The 21,652-nt window shown below is 39.4% G+C and overlaps 1 protein-coding gene across 1 annotated transcript in view; it reads left to right on the top strand.

Annotated features, from left to right (window-relative positions):
- The window catches only part of LOC125386242 (nuclear receptor coactivator 5-like), a 49,704-nt gene extending 41,382 nt beyond the window's left edge, over positions 1-8,322 (top strand). The window contains exon 4 of the mRNA XM_048411608.1: positions 8,257-8,322. Coding sequence (XP_048267565.1) covers positions 8,257-8,307 — 51 coding nt within the window. The 3' untranslated portion in view covers positions 8,308-8,322. The remainder of the gene's footprint in view (positions 1-8,256) is intronic.
- The last annotated feature ends 13,330 nt before the right edge of the window (positions 8,323-21,652 follow it).

Below are 21,652 nucleotides of genomic sequence, written 5' to 3'. Positions count from 1 at the left end.
TCTCTCTCTCACTCGTTGCCTTTTTTCTACTCTCGTCCTCTTCATAGCCGATTCCCTCGAAAACGCTATCCCCACCTCGTCGTAGATCATTATCGCCAGACATTCCGAGCTGTATCCGCGGTGCAAATGCAACGTAACCGGGAGGACGGCCATCGCAGATTTTGGATGGTGGTCCTTGATGTCTCGTGAGATTTTGAGAGGACGCTTGAGAGACAATTGTTTTTTATCCCAAATGTTGGGGAATTTTTGATGAGAATAGGCTGGGGAAGGAAAATTGTACCGCTGGTTCGTTGCATTTCTCCTCCTTTTTATAATAAATAACTCGACGGTTCATCTGTGATACAAATGTAATGTAATTAGAAGGAGGTCCTTGATGACATCTCTTAATATTTTTGAGAGTACTTGGTAAACAATTTTTGTCCGCTCCAACAGGTACAGAATTCTTAATTAAAAGTCGGAGATATATGGTGTCGGTGATTTATCGTATTAACTTTCTTCCTAATAAATAACAGAGTTGTTTTTATTGCGAAATGTCTTGCGTCAAGTCTACGTCAAATGATGAGAGATTAAGTGTATAAAGATCACATCAGAAGACGCCCTTTTCTTTACAATTCCAGCTGGTAAGAAGTTTCTCATTTGTGCTGCTTTTAAAAGTGCAGTGAATTCGAAGGTTCGAATCGTGCACGGGAACATAGCTGCGTCGGGTATCACGGGGCGGAATAAAAAAACGATCTATTTATCATGACACCCGCGATCGTAAAGAAAGGTCTTTCGGGGATACTCCACGAAGGATGTCTGATTCATCAGCTTCATTCATCAACGTCGGCCGCTTCTGTTTCTTTCATTTCTTTGAAACCTAACACGCTTCTAGTGTACGTGCATCATGCAAAAGTGTGAGCATGACCGGTTCACCGTCGTCCCTGAGCTCTGGGGCTTGCCTTATGATTAAACAGATCATTAGAGGGATGACTCCTAATTCTTTCTTCCTTTTATCGATATGGATCATTCTGATATCCGATCATTAGCCGACCAGCAAGTCCCACCCTCGGACCAAATTGCTTCATTCTTCAAAATCCATCATTCGAAATACGAACGTACCCATCCTTATCCACTTCCATACAGATAAACCGTCGTCGTCTCTTTCCTCGTCATTCTCTCCAGTGTATAGACCAGTGAATTCTAACCTTTCTCATCTCATGGCACGCATAAGCTAATTACTAAAATTCTGCGGCGCATAAAACAATGTGTTATTACATTCGGTTCGAGAGAAAGGCATTCACACTGTACGGTTATTGTCGTATTGGTTGCTATCATTTCTTTATTCGATGATCTAAGGGAAAAGGAGTCAGAAACTAGGAGATAGTTAGGTATTGCATGTTTCGAAGATTCTTGCACTTCAGTCTGTGTTGTAGCACACTTGGTAATCGCTGATCTGTACCGACGAGTTATGATCGTCGAGAGGATATCGTAGTGAGTTATCCAACGATAACTCGTTCAGCTCCGTGAGATTCGCCGCGATTCAATACGGTGGCCGACTGGTATCGACCGGGTATCTCCACTAATTGGGATTTCGCGGGTTCCCTGGTTGGCGAAGAGTCGGAGGGGAGGGAAAAAACGCGAAGCAAAACCCGGAGGAGGGCGTGGGTCCCAACATGGTATGACGCGATAATGCGGTACGGGGCCACGTTCAGCTGAACAGGGGAGGGGGGCAGAACCAGGGGAAAAGAAGAAGAAGACGACGAAAGAAAAGGAGGAAGAAGCGAGAAAAAGGAAGAAGCCCGAAAAAGGAGGGGGACAAGGAGGGTGGGGCCTGCCGCACTGACCTTGACTAGGCCCGAAGTTGAGGTGGGTTGAGGTGCTGCCGGGCCCTCCTGTCCACCTTCTCCACTTCTCTATCTCTCTCTTTCGTTCGGCTCTTTTTCTCTCTCTCTCGCTTCGATCCGAAGAGGATACTCCCGTCTCGCCGCACTATGGCAGGCCCCACCGGGCCTGGCCCTGTAGTTCTGCATTCGCAGACTCCTCCATCAAGGACATCACAAAAAGTACATTAGACGAAAACACGTTGCCATTATACCGCGGCAAGCACCGCGAGAGAGGAGAGAACGAAAACGCTACGTCTGCTTGGTAAGGCTTTAAGGCCGGTGCGCGGAGCGTACAGCCGAAAACAGCCAGCACCGTCGCCCCGCCGTTTCGGCCCTCGCAACACCATGAAAAAAGCCCACGGCCATCTCCCCCTGTCTTGCTCTACGACTACGCCAATCTTTAGGCCGGGCTCAAGACTCCGACGATTTTTCTCCAATTTTTGTTTCGACTATCCTTGGAGGTCTCATTAGGAATCATCGAATTTTGGTATCGTTAATATCTTGGAATTGATACCGTTGCATTTTAAATTGATGGTGATTTGTGGCACATCGTGGTTACTCATGAGTCATGAAATGGAATTAGTGTACAGCAGTGGATCGTCTGTTGATTGTACGATTATCTTTGGAATCGTTTAGAAGTGGCAGTGTTTGATTCAAAAGTCGTAATGTTCGACAAAAACACCGTATTTGGGCCGTGGAATAAAATTAGGGCTCCTACAGTGAATGATTTGTTGATATACTTTATGAGGAACATTTTAAAGTTTCTTTTTAATATTCTTGATGGTGCAGAATCGCTGTTGTTCGGTTTGAAATTGATAGTGTTTCACAATAGCAAGCCATGGTTCTCAGTTGATGAATTAAATTAGAACGCGATGAATCATACGTTGACAAATTCTGTTAGAGATTTTATGCATAATATCCAAGAATTGGAGTACTTTTTCTTCAACTGTACCCATTATTATAGCGTGGAAATTTCGAACGGTAGCAGGATGATTGGAAATAATTTCTTCGGCACGAACAACACGCCAGGCCTAAGGAGCGATGGTAAAGTTTCAAGTGCCATTGTCGAATGCATTCACGTCAGCCTCGTGACACACGAGTTACTCTTAGCAGTGGGATTGAATTTTTAGCACGTCCCCCTTGAATTCGCGCGAATGCCAAAAATAAGAAGGCGATGAAACGCGCCTTAACTGCCGCCTTTATTTCTGGCCCTCGTGGTGCACCTTACCGTTCCCTCTTTCTTATAGCCTCTCCTCTTCTCTCCTTCTCTCTCAAGATCAAGGTCAACTCTCCGGAGATGACTCGACTCTTTAAACGATGTACCTTTTCTTCGTTACTCCTTGTTCATCGACGAACGCCATCGCGGTTTCCGATCTTCCAAGCGATTTTACCGAATCGTGTCTGCTCCGGTTAGAAAGTTTGTCACGCCATTCAACGAACCAAGTGCTTCGTTAGAAGGATTAGATATCAGAAAAAGTGAAATAAATCATGGAAAAATGTCGGCGCGTGCACCGGTTGCGACGTCGTTCACGCGTGTTGCATGAAACATCGAGTTTCCGTGTAATTATCATCGTTACGCGATCCACGCGATATATTTTGTCATTCGGACGGCTAGCGCAGCCACGGTTTGTCGCACCATAAATCGTATCTCCGCAAACGAGCAAGAAGCGAGCGCGAGTTCTTACAATTCCGTCGCGAGAGGTCGACGCGGCTCTTTACAAGCTGCCTTCCACCGCCTAGGAAAGGATAAACCACACGCGCCAATTCCAATGAGGCGAAATACCACGCGCTACCGGCCACGATAATTCTGACTCGCTTTCTCTCGCTCTGTGACCATTAAAACTCGCCAGCGAGTCCGTTCTACGGATTCACCGCGCCCGCGCTACTTTAGTGAACCTTTCGGTGAATTTATTATACCAACTTCACGCTCACCACAGCGTGTTTCCACAGTACACGCACGTACACACCTACCACTGTTGATCTTTCTTCTTTCTCACGTTGACGTCTAAATACCTTGAGCCAATAATAAAACACTAGCTTAAAGGAAGCGCCTGTTTTATGGAACTCCTTGGTACTCGGTAAAAACGATTAGCAGCGCCCTCTACGCGGATGACTTTTGTCGCTCGTTAAAACCTTAGTACGTGTTACCCGGAGAGACGCTATTCGATTTATTGCCTTTCTTATATTTAACGAATAATTGGCACGCGTTTCTTTTTACCTGGTAGTTTAACGAAGGATATAAATTAGCAAGGAAATCGAGGGCGTTATCTATGTATAGATTTTACGTGATAAAGAAGAGAACTTTCGATTGCCATAAATGTCAGTATGTTATCGAGCATTAAATTATGAAAAATACTTGACGGTAGACGTAAGTACGAATGGTTCTATAAACGGGGAGCGAATTACCGGCCTGTGTTCGTGGCAACGCGTGACGTGTGTGAAAAGATTGTTCAAGTTGTTCTCGGCTTTCACTAAAGTCCCGAAACTGTTGCGGTAACACCGACCGAATATAATTACGTTGCTCATTAAAATTTAACGCGAATAACACGTAAGTTCTTTTAGGTTTAAATGTCACGTGTTTTATAGAAATATAGAAAAAATAACGTAAAAATAATAATAGAATGAATAAAATATTGAAAAGGGTAGTGTGTTAGCTCTGAACTAGATGTTGGATTATAAATGACGTGCAATAATTTGTGTTAGATTTTTACGTTGATGTTTACAATTAAGCTAGTATAATAAATGCAAAGTGGTACATATATACGTTCATGTTTTCTGTCCCAATAAGTGACGATATAATTTTATCATAGGATCGTTCGCATGTTTTTGATAATTATACAAGCACTTGTTTTTTTTAGATCCGTTACTTTGCCAGATCCAAAAATTCTTATGTAATAGTACACTCGTATACTAGCAATTCTCATATGAAATTACATACACTCAACGGTCATAAAACAGTAAGAATACAAAATTTCTCATAATATTGTACTAAACAATCAGCATACAGAAACGTTGTTCCCGTACGAACGAATATTTCCAGTTAATTACCACGTCTTACGGAGCCCTGTGTAGCACCATGGAACCCCATGGCGACCGCTGATCCCTCATTGGCGAGGTTTCTCGCGCGTTAAAGTTAATTTCGTGGCTGTCCAGGGCCTCGGTAATGGAACCAGTCTTACCCGTGGACTTTTTCATTCGTCGAAGATAAAGCCGGACGTAAGTGATTCCTCCGCGATTCTGCCGCGTGAAGGAACGTTTTAATTGCGTTATTTAAGGGCGACACGGTGAACCGTGCAAGCAGGAAACAACGTGCAAACGGGTTTCCATGTACGGTGTGCCGGGCGTTTACTTACACACTGTCAACGTGACTCGCGGCCGATTCGTTTCGTGAAAGTCGATTCGCGTTCGCGCGCGCGTGGAACGCGCAGAGGTGCCTTTAAAACACCCACGTGCTCTTATGGTGTAGCTATGTGGTGGTTTGGATACGCGCCAACGTCAAAGCCCAGGACCTGTTTCGTTTTGCGGAGAACCCGATCGTTCGCGATATGCGGGCATCTAGGGCTCTGTGAAATCGTTACGATATTTATGGCGCGCGATAATCGATACCCCCGCTTTCAGCAGAAAGTTGTTAACTAGTTGGAAAATAATGGCCACCTTAAAAAGCATATCGTTACCTGATATATTTGCCTCGTACAAGTTTACGCTTCTGTCACGAGATAGCTGTTTATCTTTATCGCGGCTATAGGTTTATTATCGTCCCGACTGGCAGAGTCGCACATAGGTACTGTAAATCGTGACTTTAATCGGTGCAAAACTATCTGTACTCGCGATATTTTCATGTAGAAAGGATGCATCCTTCTTCATTAAGAAATTGAGGAAAAATTTGGAGATATTGCATTTTTATAGAATTACTTGCAGCCACTTGCACCATTCAACTATAGAGATTTATGAAAGCATTCAAACACTCGCAGACACCTTTTATGAATATATTAGAATCATTAGATTAGATTGTAATAAAATATTATTATCAGTATATTGTGTACATTTTTATGCAGTTTTTCGAAATTTTCAGGTTCATAAATGCACGAATTGCGCATAAAATTGGAAAAATATGTGAACCTGTCTGTAGTGATATTTAGTAGGTAAAGCTAAGGTAAATTTTTATCTAGATTCCATTCTTTAAATTATATTTATAAAAGTATGAATTTGCATAAGTAATCTCCCTCTAACTATATATATTATAGAAAACGATATTATATTAATAATGTTAAACACATCTATTAGTAAACAAGTATGGAAATCTATATAAAATTACACATTTGCTGAAAGTATATATTTCGTAAAACTTAGAATATTCATCAGATAGCCATATTCAACGTATGAATTCTCTCATAGTTTATTAAAAACTACATGTTAGAAACACTATGAACTTCTCGAATAACTTAATATATTTTCGCAAACATAACTTATTGAATGTTTCATGAGCAACGAAAATGAAAACATGTGGAAGTAGATATCGAGGAATTTCAAGAGAAACTCGAAACTTCGTAATCGAGAAATAACTTCATCGATATGCGAGGAAACGACTTTTTGAGCGACGAATTTTTCGGAATATATGTACATACTTGTTCCCTCGATTTTACGATTGGCAATATACGGTAATACGTAGTAAGAAAAATTTCGAAGGTGAAGATATTTTATTAGCAAATGGTCGACGATTTCGTTGATGGAACAGAATTACGATTATTATGTTGATCGTAGGTGGACGAATGAAGCGATTCTCGAATCGATGGAAACTACCTCCGTTGACGTGCGATACAGTGGAAGTGTTCGTCGATTTTGTAAATAGGATTGATAAAACGCGTCGTCATTCTTGATAGTAGGATGACTTTGCTGCAGTCATTGCTAATGCCATCGCGTATATGCTTATTTGCTACGATGTATGCAAATGTTCCAAAACATTTAAACGTAGTTCGTCGTTAAAACAAACAGACTTGTATATTATTCAGGATATTATTTCAAGTATCTACAGAATCTTGTAAGCAAATTAAGCAATTGATTAATTTATTTATTAGCCTGCATAAACTCTTCGAATCCTTATTTTCGTTGGAAAATGTTTCAAACTTTTGTCGTAAAAAGATCTCGCTTAACATGCTAATGTTGCTAAACAGACATTGCTAAATAATCTGGAAACTTTTCAGATTATTTAGTGGAAGAATTAAGTTCTGATAAAAGTCGCTGACAACTCGACCAAGATTCCACCCTCTTCAATTTCTTCCTCTAAATATTTATTCTTATTAAAGAAGGTTTCGTACATTTGTACAATACCGTAGCGATACTAACAGAGTGTATTAGAATTTTTTCAAACTTTTTGGAACATCGGAAGGATTTGACTGGAACGTGAAAGACCCAGGTTTGCTCACAGAGGGTTGATTTGCCTAAAATTCCCCCGCCACCTTTGTGGCTTTTCAATTTTCCGAACATAACGAACTTTGAATTAACGAGAGTTAATTCCATGCGAGTTACTAGGAGTTGGCGAGTACATACAGAGAAAAAGAGAGGAGGTGAGTGGAGCTCGCGTTCTACGATAACGAGACTCGATAATTTCCACGTCGACGCAGCTCTCCATCAAAAGCGATTACTTTTCAAAGAAAATAAACGTGGCCGCGGGTAACGCCCACATTTCGGGTATAACTCACGACAAGTCCTTGGCATTAAATATGTAAATGTTCCGGAGGAACGACAGCAGCGGGCGTTTAATTCGTCAGTGAATTGGCAATCGCGTGGACATCTCGTCAATTGGATTTCGGTCGGCGTTCCATGAAACCATTGGCCGGTAATTAGGTTGCGCATAATGATAACTGGACAAACACGTTGTCGGTTGTGTTACGTTTGTGTTGATCGCGCGATTCCGCTCTTTCGCGTATGTACGTGTGTGTTTGTTTGCAAAAAGACAGACACTCGCGTCGGTGACCGATTAAATTATTATTCTTGCAAGAAGCTCGTTAATAGCGCAAAAGAAAAATACGCGGTTGCGCGCAGCTTGTCGTCGATGGAATTGCTCCGATCTTAATTGCCGCTTCTAAGAATCGGAAAGGAAAAGTCGAAGGGCTCGTTCGCGCACTTCGTTCTCCGGCCACATCTTTTTTCGACGACCATCACATTTGCACATTAATGAACGACTGCTTGATTTATCGCTTTGTTCTTCTCCTTTTTTTCAATATCTCGCTTGCCTTTGCTCGTCGTACGTGTGTAATACGCTTCCTCGTTTGGATCCGACGAAATTTGATTTTTAAGTTATATTGCGTCACGCTGATACTTTCTGTCTCTCAAAAGAGAGAAACACGCTTTTGATAATTTAACGACTTCCGCTTTTTTTCTTTTTTTTAAATAGAGGGTCATGTTGGTTGACAAACAACGAGAAAGAAATACGATCAAGGTATGATCACTGGGAAATACGAGATTGGCTTGCAACGGGTTTCTACAATCAAACGAAATAGAAGATGCGGACGAATCTTGTTTTGTTAGTCACGTCCGCTATGTGTATTAAAAAAAATGGACCTAATTAAGCTGAGGGCAAGGTTTCTGCGAGAGCAATTAATTTACTGAATCGAGTACTCTGCTGTTAATTCAGTTTCTTTCATCGTGTTCGGTTCCGTCTCTATAAATTTCTCGACGCCATGAAACATCCTGTATCTATATGGTATTCCTTTATCGATCGACTTCTTTTATTAAAATATATTCAAAATACAAAAATATTCAGTATCGAAAGAATTTTTTATTGAAATATTTACGACGTATCACAAACCCTCGCATGTACGATTCTTACGTATAGAACGAAACGAAATGACTCATAAAACACTATGAATTGGTATGTACGGAATAGTCAACAAGGCCATACTTGAGACATTAAACTGGTTAGTCGTAAACAGCTCGGTGGAATCAATTACATCGAGCGTTGTCACAGTCCTCGATTCCTTTCCTTCTATTCAAAAGAGGTTTCAGCTTTAATCCATAAAACTTCAAAGTATAAAAAATCTCAAGGTGGCAGGAAACGTTAATAAAATTAACCGGTGACCGGTAGTATTCCTACGAATATTAAAATTACACGGAGCAAGATATTTAAACTTCAGTTCGTAAAGTTGAAAGAAAAACAAGCTTTGGAAAGAGAAGGGAAGGCTAGGAATAAGTTAATGAGATTACAATTTCATGACCTTCACGACTATTGAAATTTTACGAAGCAAGGGACTCAAACTTTGAGTCATAAAATCGAAAAAAAGAAAATAACAATTCTCAAAGGAGAAAAAAGAGAATTGATAAACTTATAACTTTGTAGATTCTACGAATATTAATGTTTCACGAAGCAAGAGATTCAAACTTAATCAGTAAAATAGGAAAAAAATAGAAACTCTCAAGAGAAGAGAGGATTAAGAAAAAGTTAATGAAATTATAACATCGTACGTTCTACGAATATTGAGATTATACGGAGCAAGATTGCGTAATCGCGGTGTTCGACGATGATCTTATTTAGTGATTTTCTTTCTCGCCGGCAAACTACGCGATGATCGTGCAGGCGCGTGCAAACGCGTCTGCGTGCGCCGCATTTACGTGCCAATGACTGTAAACAGCGAACGAGCGGAGTAATTTGTGCGGCACGCGCGTGTCTGAGTACTCGTGCCAATCGTGTTATAGTAACGAGTGCAGGGCTGATTCCAGTTATTCGAGAGGTATCGAGCGTTTTCTCGCTAGCCACCACGCTTGAATTTCCGTCTATAGTGATTTCAGTCCTTCTGTTCAATTTATGGAAGGTCACACGTTCAATTAATTAATCCTGCTCGATCCCATCCTGTGGTCACTTGAACGAACAGTAATCGTTACTTTATCCGTGTCATCCTGACCATCGTGGATCGATCGCGTGTATCAACTACATTATCGATAAGATTAAACGTAGAAAATTTCTCTGAAGAATGTTAAAACGAAAAGCAGAAACAATCAACGTTTAATTTAAATTCGAGAAATTGAAGGAGCAAATCTATAAGATCGAACGTTTACCGATAAATCGTGTCTCGAATATAATGGCGACGATAAATCGGTTTAAATGCAGAAAATAAGTGTTGCACGACCGTGAAGAAGCGATCGGCAGATCACGAGAGAATTCGCAAGGCACCGCGGAAAAATATTGCCTCGTTAATGTCTGTACCAGCACTTTCGGCCACTTGCTTCGCTTATCTGTCGCTCCATTTGCATGAGAAACTGCAATCTCGACGCGATATTCCTCGGAGTCCGGCAGTGATTAGAGGAGCCTAAATGCGAGGGGCGTCTCTGGACCGCGGCGCGACGGAGAGAAAGATCACCGTGTTCCACACGTTCGTCCGTTCGTCGTCCTCGTGTTCCTCCCCGGGAGAAAGGGAGGCGCGTCGCGAACCGAATAACTCCTCGTGTTACCTTGGACATTAAACGGTCATAAAAAGTTTCGACCGCGTCGGCCTATTGCAATAAACACACGACAACTGGCGACCAACGTGGTTCTCCAAGTTCGTGGACACTCGCTCGTCCACCAATCTCATGACGAATTGTTGAAATGATATTTCTTAATTTATTATAATATTAGTTATTTATGGTTGAAATAATATTTTATTCCGTTGCTTAACTAGGTAATTTTCAAAATTATTCACGATTTGAATATATTAAGCTGATCGAGAAGTTTTATTCCTCTTCCTGTTTTATAAGGAAAAAATTCAATTGACATCAACGTCAATTAAGCAGCTTTCCTGACGTTTCATCTGTTTTGACAATTTCTTTGCTTCATCGTTGTTGAATCTTTCATTCTTGTAATTAAGATATTCTGCCAATTGTCTTATACGTAATATAATATACACCATATTTTATCTGTCTGTGATTTATGAACATCTTCAAGTAAAGTTGTATACCTGTTATATTTAAAATCTGACGACGAAATTTCCAAATAGACTTAATATCTTCACGCTTTCCAATCTTCAATAATTTATGCTATTAACAATGATTTATATTATTTTATATTAGCCAATATTCACGATATTTACGTTAACAGATTTCAATAAGTTTCAACGTAAAAGAATATTTCACATCTAACAAATTAAAAACAATGAAAAGAAAGAAAGTGTCGAATCCAGTTCCACAGAGTATTAAAGGTTTAGCCGTATCTCCAACTGCGCTACATGAATACCATCCTACGTATCTTCCTCCACCGTACACCGTAATTAATCTTGCTTAAAAATTGAATATCCACACAACCATTATTATACCCGGGTGAATAATCCATGTAGACGATGGGGGAAAAAAAAATTGAGTTTTCGAGTTTCCTCCAATACAACACGAAGGTTCTCGCTTCGTACAAAAATGGTACCTCGATGAATCTCCATCCGCCTCCGTGGTTCCTCCGGCACACCGACGTTCACTTAGATTGAACGGTGGTCACGTTACACCCACGTATGCAACGTGTGTCCATGCAACGATCGTACACGGTTTGTTGGTTAGTGTTGAGGCTTCGGAGGCGGGCACGATGCTTAGAAGGCTATAAAAAGAGAAAGCTGGACGGTATAGAGGCATACACGCACTTACACACTGGCGTATAATCGACGGTGGGTGTGCAACAGGGTCGTGTAAGTGCGAGCTGTAAAACGTACGACAGGATTATCCTAAGACCGTTTCTTAACTGCCTGCGCGCATTGGTCGTGTTTCCTACCCAGAAAAATAAACGGTATAATAAAATTTTTCGGGGATACGCTTTTATGAAATTGCGATAAAAACTCTGGCCAGCAGTCGGTCGGAGGGGATTTTTATGTAATTCGTCCGAGTAGATGGGTGTACAGATCGGGACTCTCATTCTCGTTTTGCGGCGGTGGTGGATCGTAAAATTCTACGAAACGACGAAATTTCGTACAAAGTCGGCGCAATAAAAGAGTTTCCAGGCGTCTCAGGAATCTACTGGCCGATTTCACGAACCACCAGCCCTTCGTTTAACGAACCGGCACCGCATGTAATTTTTGTAGAATACTAGGAACAGAAAGGATCTTACCGATCCCGGAATTTGCATAAAACACCGGAACGATTTCTTTGAACGAAATCACGGACGAAAGTAGGTAACTACAAGGAATCTATGTCGGCGATGAAAGTGAATAACGAGCGGGGACCAGATTGTTAGACATAGAAAATCATTCGATCGACTTACGGTATTTTTAGAATTTTACATAGCCGATATGCTTTGCTATTTCTGATTATTCAGACTTTGGCCAACTTGTAACTTCATGTATGTAAATGCATTATCATTCGTAATTAGAGAAATTCAAATTTACAAAGATGGGTAGAATGTACGCGATACGTAAAAACGTACAAAACACCTGAAATAAAGTACTCGTTACAATATTTAAAGAGGAAAATAGATCTCTGTACTTCTTCAATTTTGCTCATAAAAATATCTGCATAAAAATCTGCGATCTAGTATTCAAACAGTATCAACAACCAATGGAGTATTTGAATAATTTAAACGAAGTCTAGAGACGAAAGAGAGGATCGATATGATCAATAATTGATCAAAAATAATATCCATTATTGCAATAGAGAATCGTGTGTGTTAACATTGGAAAGGAACCCATATTTAGTTTTTATATTGCATTTGAATATTTATTTTATATCCGCGATAAACGTGAAGTAAAATATAAATCGCTCGAATAATTATGAGTGGTACTATATATAGTTGGTTGCTTAATAGCGAAGCATGTCGTGCGCCTAGAGCAACGACCAGCGTAATTATCGGGCTGTCTCCCACCTTTCTTGATCCAGCGTTACGCTATTCACCGCCACGCTAACACCATGAACACGGAACAACGAACAACTTAAAAGAGAGGGGGAAAGAGGGAGAGAAAGAGAGAGAGAGAGAGAGAGAGAGAGAGAAAGATCGCCAGTGACCCACAAAATTAGGATCCTCGCGAGACGCGTATAATTATTATAGTGGGTCATATTCATTGTACAGACTCGCCTGAAGATGACAGGGATAATGAGCAACGTTCAGCGAGCCCGTATAATTATTCGACCGTAGAATTATCAGGTCTGGAATAATTGGTGATAATTCTCGCAATTTGTATTGTTCCAACGCGACGATGTTTTAATAAATCGTTCTCGCCTATTAGGTATGTTCCCCATGAAAGAGAGTGCTTCGCCTATTTTACAATAATATCGATTCTATGTACATTCCCATTCATAAATAATATTAGAACATTTTTTTATGCAACTGATTTGTCACAAAATTTTTTTCATGATATTACAACAACGAAAGTTACAAATTAAAATAAATTTTATAATGAAATTTTACAAGTTACAATTCGCCTGATTATCCTATTCGATGCGAAACTGTAAATTTATAGAAGACAAGTCGATAACCTATTTAGAAGCCATAACTTGTCAATTTGTTAATAATATTAGTTTGTGAATTATTGTTCTAGAAGCTTCTGCTAATTTCATAGTTGTACCATGAATTTATTGGAAATTTGAAAATTTTAAAATACATAGAATACTTATAATATGAAGAAATATCTACAATATCTAAAACAGAGTACTCATTGTAACATTTGACGGATGAAGAAATCTTTGTTCAATTTTTACTCTGGTTCTGTTCTTCCATACAAATATGAATTAGTAATTAATAAGTTTTAACAACTCTCGTAATGATTTTTCAAGTTTATCCCCGTTTTGTTTTTTAAGTGTCCTAATATTTCTGAACAGGAATGTATATTTCTCATCCGAGTTACGCTATTTCGAGGTAATCGGGTCTACCTCGAACAGTCGCCTGTCGTCCTTAATCATTCGATTGGATCTAATTCGCCTTCATATGATTCTCCGTCCCGTCGTCTTCGTTGTCGGTTCAAGGGCGAGTAACAAACCATGTACGCGACGCGACGTTTCATTTCTCTGTGGAATTATCATCGAACGATGGTAACATAAAATTGGAAGATTTTCGAGAGATCTTATCGAGGTACAGAGAGTTGGGTTTTTAGGGAAAGGGACCTTTCGAAAGGGAACTCTGTCAGGTGCTTGCCATCTGCCGTCTGTCGACTGTCCGTTCAGGGAACTAAAACCTACCAGGAGGACCCTGTTTATCGCTACCAGCCGAAAACAGCAAAGTTTGCTGTTGTTCTTCGAACGTGGTAACTGGAGAGGATCGTGGCCATGCGAGTAAATTGACACGGCCGGAATACAATTAGAATTTCCGGGTTCTGAAAATTGTCTGACACCTCTAAATACTGAATACATTCTATGTTATATGAAGATCTTTGGCACAAGAGAGATAGATAACGTACACAGGCTCATGAATGTATTCAAGCACACAGCGAAGAAGATTTTTATGAATATGTTATGAGTGTTATACGAAACTTTTTTGAAGTTTCATTGATATTATAATAAGATACGACTATCCTGTGATTATATTAATAAAATCTGAAACCAATCCGAAAATATCTATCATACGAAAGATACAAGATATTTATTGTACGTCTGTTTGAAATTTTGCCGATTATATTAATATTCGCATTCGACGATACGAATATCTTCGTGAGTCGGTGTATTTCAATTTGGGCAAAAGGTTCGTGGTATAAAAGAGAAGAACGGTCGAGCCATCGTTTTAAATGAAAATATTTCGGACACGAGAAATTTTGTATTTGGAATATAAAGCATGCTAGATATATACCAGTGTGTATTTGGGATACAGGGTACCATGTATTTAGGCCACCCTGTACAGAGTAATTTGTACAAGACACCGTGTACACAGCTATATAGAGCACGCTATATAGGGTACTATATGGAGTGTATATAGAACGTTCCGCATAGAACACTCTAATTATATCAAACTCTGCAATAAGCAGGACGTTGTGCGTTATACGATGTTCCTCCCATTAACGATCTATTCTGTACGATAGGAATCGTATGTAATCTGCTATAAAGTAATGGAAACATTCCATCTCATGTAACCTCTAGTTGATTATCCAAATACGAAAGAAGTATCAAGTCCCTTGGAAATGTATTTTATATTCTATACAATACATTATACAATAACACTCTAAGGTACTTCAAACTTTCTACTCTGCATGTATTCTGTACTTAGCACTTCTGGTATAGAACGAACTATTTGTCATCTGTCCTTCATGCTGCAAATAGCATTTCTGTCAGAACAATTCATCTTACAAAAACTATTCCGTACAAAAAAGAGCCCGCTGCAAATAACACTTCAAAGTACTTCAAACGCATCACCTTGTGCACGCTCTGTCAAACGCTGCAAGTCTACGGAAGAACTACTTATTAGTATTTTCACATTGCAGATTGCATCCCTACCGGAACCACTCGTTTTATAAAAACTATTATACCTAGAAAAGTACTTCACAGTGCCATTGCATGCACCCTTTATCTAATACAAACTACCATCGATAAATAGAAGGAGATATTCACCACCTATTGCAAATTTATCACTTATTGCAAATTCACCACCGTGTTGCAAATCGTATTTGTATCAAAACGTCTCACTTTATAAACGATATTGCATCCAAAATACGATACTCCAAAGCACTCCAAACCATTTCATGTATCCCCCGTAAAATATGCATATGTACTTATTCCAGTAAATGGAAAGAGCTGTCCGTTACCTATTCTCCATGAGTCAAGTGACATTTGCGTCAGCGGAGCTCGCTAACGCAACCGAAATTACCGAACTTTTAATTTCTTAATTGCATTGGGAGAGCCTAATTTAATGGAGGGACGGAGTTGGTATTAGCAGAGCGATCACGCGAGTAACACTCGTTTGTCGCGATTATCGCGCACTCGCCTCTGGAAGAAAATAATTTTAGGCCCCGCGATAGCGATCGTCCGCTAATTTGTCGCAATCGAGAACAATTTACGGCTCGACCTTCGTTTATTGCTGCCGGTGCAGAGTCGCAGCTGCGATCCGTGTCACGGAATCGTCTCGCGTGTCTCGCGTGCCTCTGGGAAAGCATCGACAGGACCGGCTCGTGCTCTCTCGACAGAACGAACCGGCCTGAAAAGGTACCAGAAGGGGGGAGGGGCAAAAGTGGTAATGGCTAGAGATGCTAAATCCGCGCCGCTTCGCTCACCACGATGGATAGAAGCGGCCTACATTTCCGGAGACGAGGCGACGCGATGATGCAACCGCGAGCTAAAGCGTATACAGGTGCGGGTGCACGCTGTTTCGCTTGGAAATGAAATTTAGAATGATACATAGACCGCATTCCGGCGAATGCAGGAGAACCTCGATGTAAATAAAAGAGAAACACGAGTGTTTTGCGGAAGAACGTTGGCATTTGTGGTGCTGAATGATTAAGGGACAGAGTTTCATGTTTCTGGGGTTGGGGGTCCGCCGTTTAAAAGCTGACTGTGTTGATGTTTGTTCGCTGGTTGTTTATTTAGGGCGGTATGAAGCTTTTTAGTTTGGCTTTTTAAACACTTTGTCTTTGAAATTTTATCATCCATATTAAATAGCAATGTAGGTATTTTTAACATTCGGAGTTGTATCGATTTCTTGCTTTGGTATATTGATATTTTGTATTCAGGATTTTATGAATTTTTTAGTTAAGTACTTTATTTTTGAAATGTTAGAGGGGGATATTTAGGTATCTTTAGTGCTTAAATTGGTAGCTTGGCCTTTACTGTCAGTCAGGTTTAATGTTTGTTATACTAGGAATTTGTTGAATAGCTACTTTTAGAGTTTGGAATATTATTAGTTTTATTGTTTGATATTGTCGACATTTGGAATAGTGTAGTAAAGGAATAAATAATATTTGGAATGGAACGAACTTTTCTGTTAAATGTTCTTGGTATGTGGTACGTTATTATTATTTGGTATATATGTTTAACTTTTAATTTAATTAATCCTTTGAAGTTAATTTGGAGTTTGAATTTAGTACATTTTTAATACATTTTGATAGATAATTTGAAGTTTACCTTTAGTACATTTGAAACAACATGAATTTACCAATTAGACATTTTTGTTCTTTAAAACGTTGCAAATTAGATACTTTTTTCATTACTTTTCCTCGTTTATCTTCTAAGTTGAATTTTCAACTGTCCATTCAAAAAACTTTATCCCAATGTCTAAGATGGTTCAGAAGATAGAAACCCATCCACTTGAAGCGATTCGTAGAAAACGGTGAAGATTCGATGAACAGATAGTCCATGAAAAAGGACGGTAAAAGAAAGAAGTTAGCAGTTGTAATTACTATGGAAACGGGAGTGAAGATGTCGAGGAACTAGTGAATAATTAAAACGACAAACGTTTTGGTAAGCACCGCTCAAAAATGCTGTGAATTCATTCGGTAGAGAAGTAACGAGTTTCGGTGGTTGTACATTTAAGCATTGATTCTTTCGACACAGAGGGAGACGCTCCCGTTCGATGACAATAGAGAGAGGCGATTATTCAAAGAGCCTCCGGCTTGATGGCAATCCCGCTAATAGGTTTTCCAGATTTTTTTCTGACGAAGCAAAGATTCGTTGAACAATATACCATTCAGTTCTCGCGGAATAATAACAGCAATTTTGGAATGAAAAAAGATAAATTCCTCACAGATATGTGCTGTTTGAGTTTCAGTTACAATTTGTTCATCTTACAGTCTCTTAATTCTATAGTTTATGGATTCTGCTTTATAATTGTTAACCCTTCAAGAGAGGGAGTGAAAGAAAAGTGTTCTAGAATATTCATATAAAACTGTATAATAAAACTTTAAGTCGACATTGTAGACTTCGTTCTGCAGCTTCGAGCCATCTGACGGTCTGTTCAGTTTTCCATAACACTTTATGTTATACTTGCTTTATCGTAGGTCGGTAAAAGAGGATTCTATATCTCCGATATCCTTTCGGCGGGAAATAGGAACATTCGTAGTTCTTAGTTTGCTTAGTCGACCACAAGCGGCGGCTACGCATTGTACGAGGCGCCTCCATCCCAACGAATCTCTAGTTACCTTCTTAAGGAAACTGAAGATCGATTTTTCTCGCGTCTCTGTCCAAACATTATTATCGAAATAAATACGTTCAACTAATCTTGAAGCATAGATTACATAAATCGCAAGAAACCAAACGAGAGAAATTTATTGAAATAATCATTAATACTACTGCGATAATTTTCGCGATCAAAATAGACATTTTCAATTTTCAACCTCCCATAAAATTTTATTTCGAAGGTTGTAAAGTGATTCGACATTGAAGTTCCATTTGACGGATAGTGGTTCGTCATGTAAAGGAATTTTTTTTTTCAGAAACAAGCCACGCACAGTGCCAAAGGTTACTGGCGTCTGTTGGCACAAAAACTTTAAGGCGCCATCGTGTGGCTCGTCTACACTTTAGGGTTTGGCATTTGAGGTCGAAGAATCCTTATTTAAATAATTCAATTCCCTTATTTCCCCTCCGAAGTTTTATCACTATCACACGTTTCGCCAAAAATCTGAGCGGAGAAGAAAAGTGTTTCGATTCCGTTGAAAACAGTGTTAGGCTATAGTAGATTGTACTTTTACTCAGCTGGATAAGAAAAAGAAAGGAGGAAGGATTAACGACGATTAGAAAAATCACTGAGGCCGCGTCTTGACCCCAGCGGCAAAACAAAAAGCTGACCTAGTTAAATTCTTGACAAGCTGGCGGAAAAGCGAGCGTTGACAGTGAGCCGCTGAATCTGCATTCCCCGCGTCTGATTAAAACATTAGTAATTAGAGCTTGCAGCACGAAGAATTTCAATTTAATGTCGCGCGTAACTCTAAATCCTGGAAAAATATCCTACCTTCCTGGTTTAATATCTTTCGCCGGAAGGGAAATCAGTTTAAAAACTTCTTGCGCTGTGAGCGCAATCTCGAATCTTTCTCGAATCTAATTTTTTATTGTTACATTGGATTATCTCATTTCTCATTTCTCATTTGTTACACCTCGTTTCGTAATTGTTAAATATTTTGAATTTTTATTTTGGAATATTTAACTTAGGTGACTTAATGGTAATTTAATGGTCGAAAATGGGAACGGAGAATGATTTGACCAGGCTTCAGACGTCTCCAACGTTATTTAAGTCGGATGGATTTCCTGAGCTTACATACCTAGTAATTATTTAAACACACAAGGCCAGATTATAGTAATTGTGTAGCACTATGATGAATATTTTGTTAAAGAAAATTGAGATATGTTAAATAGTACTAGATTACAAATTCTAGAGTATTTTGTTGTGTTTTTAAAGAAATATAAACGTGGACAAGAGTCGTTTTATCTAACAACTCTTCAGTTATAGAAGCTGATAATCATATAACGTTACAGATATTTCTGTTCTTTTCCTGTAGATTTAAGAACGATTCTCACGTAACCATCTCATGACGTGAAAGTCTCGAGACGAGCGAAACTTGAGAATCGCCAGAATTTCTGAATGAAAAAACAAAATGATTTATGCGTCTGTGGGAATAAATAGGATGGTGACACGAAACTACAAGCCGGTTTCATCGATTTTCACGTCAAAAACAACAATATCGTAGGGATTATTTGCCTTGGCGTTGGTCTGTTCAGCTTTGACAAATTTTAGTAGCACGCTGGCCGATTCAACCTAGACACAACCCAGACCTACTTATCGATTACAATACTCGTTTATAGCCGATGTTACCCGACTCATCAAACCCAAGTCTCCCTATAACGCTACCAGCAAGCTGACTTTTCCAATCTTCGGCAACAATCTTTTTCACGAGTCACCCTCGCAATTAGAACCTTTCAGACTTCTATATTTTCTTCTATAGTTGATGGAACATTTTTTGATATATAAGAAAGATTTCACTTCCGGCTTCCCTTCAGAAAGCACGGTCAATGATTCACGAGTGTTGGGATATTTATTAATCTCATACAAAATACGATAATTAACTGGACCATATAGAAACGATTAATATTAAATCATCCCATAAGTTCGTGACGACTTTTCTGTATACATTTCATAGTTTAAAGAAAAACAAGAGAACTTTTATCGAAACGGAATAATGGCCCTACCAGAAAAATGGGAAGAAGCGTTACATTTTTTCATGAAACTGATAGGTATGTAAACAATCTTAACGTATATAACCGCTCGAAAAACAGCACGAACTTATGGGATGACCTAATAGATTAGAATTTTATGTTCTTGTTCGTAAGAACTATAAGGATGTAGAAAATATTATTTATTGTTCTACAGTAGGGAAATACCAGTTCTTGTTCGATAATCAGATAAGATAATCGAGAATATATGGGTATTTCTTTATTCATTTGCTATGTTCACGAAAGTATGAATTTACAAAAATCCCGCGATCCAATCCATGGCCCAAGCTATGTAGCGATTTTTATAATTTCTTCAATTTTCTAATCATTCCACGAATTTGTTCAGTAAGTGTTCCGATGCATGGGAATGGGGATGCACGTCCTAAATCGTGGAATGTTATCGAGGAGTATCGGCTCAAAAGCCAACGGGCTGACTCACATTCCGCGGTCTCTAGGAATTACCTCTAACCGGCTGGTATTCCTCTTCCCCATGTTCCTTCGTTGAACGAGGAAAATTACGACGGCTCGAGCACTCTCCGGCTGGCTGGCAGAGTTTTCGGTGTGGCGGCCACCGTTTTATTTATAGCGGAGGAGGTCGTGATGCGTTCCAAAAGCTACTCGTCGCACCAGTAGCACACGTTCGAGCGTACCGGCCTTTCGTCTCCGTACACCCAGTTCTCACCGATCAGTGTCTGTCCATTTTACTTGTTCGAGACACGGATGAAGAAAGGACGCGGATGCGTGTTTCGTGAATCGAACCTCTGACCGCGTGTAAATCGTCCAAGAAATCGTGTATCCCCGTTGTGTTTCTTCAATCATCTCGTTCGGCGGACACACGTGACTACGTGGATTTTAACGTGGTCGAGACACGCAGTGTGTTAGCAGAGTAACGCAAAGTGTTAGAGAATCGATTTCTACGGACGAAGAATCGTGGTTCTGTTGGGAAAACAGAGATAGTTGGGTGTAGAGAGATATGAATGAGCGTGGGATGCATTAAACTGGTAGTGGTAGGTCCTCTTACGTTTGTTTAGCCAGTAGTAGTGAGTTGTAATATTAGGCCGGTGCATGTGAAATGTTCTTTCAGAGAAAACTCTGACCGCGTGTGGCTTCTTCGAAATATGTAAAAGACAATGAATGAAAGCAATTTTTATTGAACCAACGATTACGTAGCTTTATTATTCCAGGCCCATCAGAATTGTTAAATTCTTAAGTTTACTTCTTCATTTATGAGTTCAAAAAATCCTGTGAAATTTTCTTTAAAAGGTTAAATTTCCTTCTTCGTTCCTGTTTCTCTACGTCCCAAAAAATTTTCATTGAATTTTCTCCAAACATAAATTCATATAAGAGAATCGCAGGATTATCACGATTTTTCATGACAATCAATAACAAAGTTTTCGTATTCGTCTTATGAACCTTCGTAATATTAAATATACATAATTTATAGGAATTCTCATTGGTCTCTCTTCATTGGTCCAATTGATAATTGGCTCGATGACGACAGAGCAAAATATCATAGATGCTATTAACCGATGAAACATTCTGTACGCACCTATGCATAATATATAATTGTAAATGATTCGAGAATAGTTTATATCACTCCCACATAATGTCTCTCTTACAATAACATATATAGTTGCCAATTAATTTTTAACTCCCGATATACATTTCAATATTCCATTCCCACTCTTCCTTTTTAAAACTTAAAAGTTCGATTTGAAAAGTCAAGGTTA

Source organism: Bombus terrestris, chromosome 13 (genome assembly GCF_910591885.1).
Source record: "Bombus terrestris chromosome 13, iyBomTerr1.2, whole genome shotgun sequence".
NCBI classification, from domain to species: Eukaryota; Metazoa; Arthropoda; class Insecta; order Hymenoptera; family Apidae; genus Bombus; species Bombus terrestris.
Note: the sequence above shows the minus strand (reverse complement) of the source record. Positions and strands in the feature narration are given on the sequence as shown.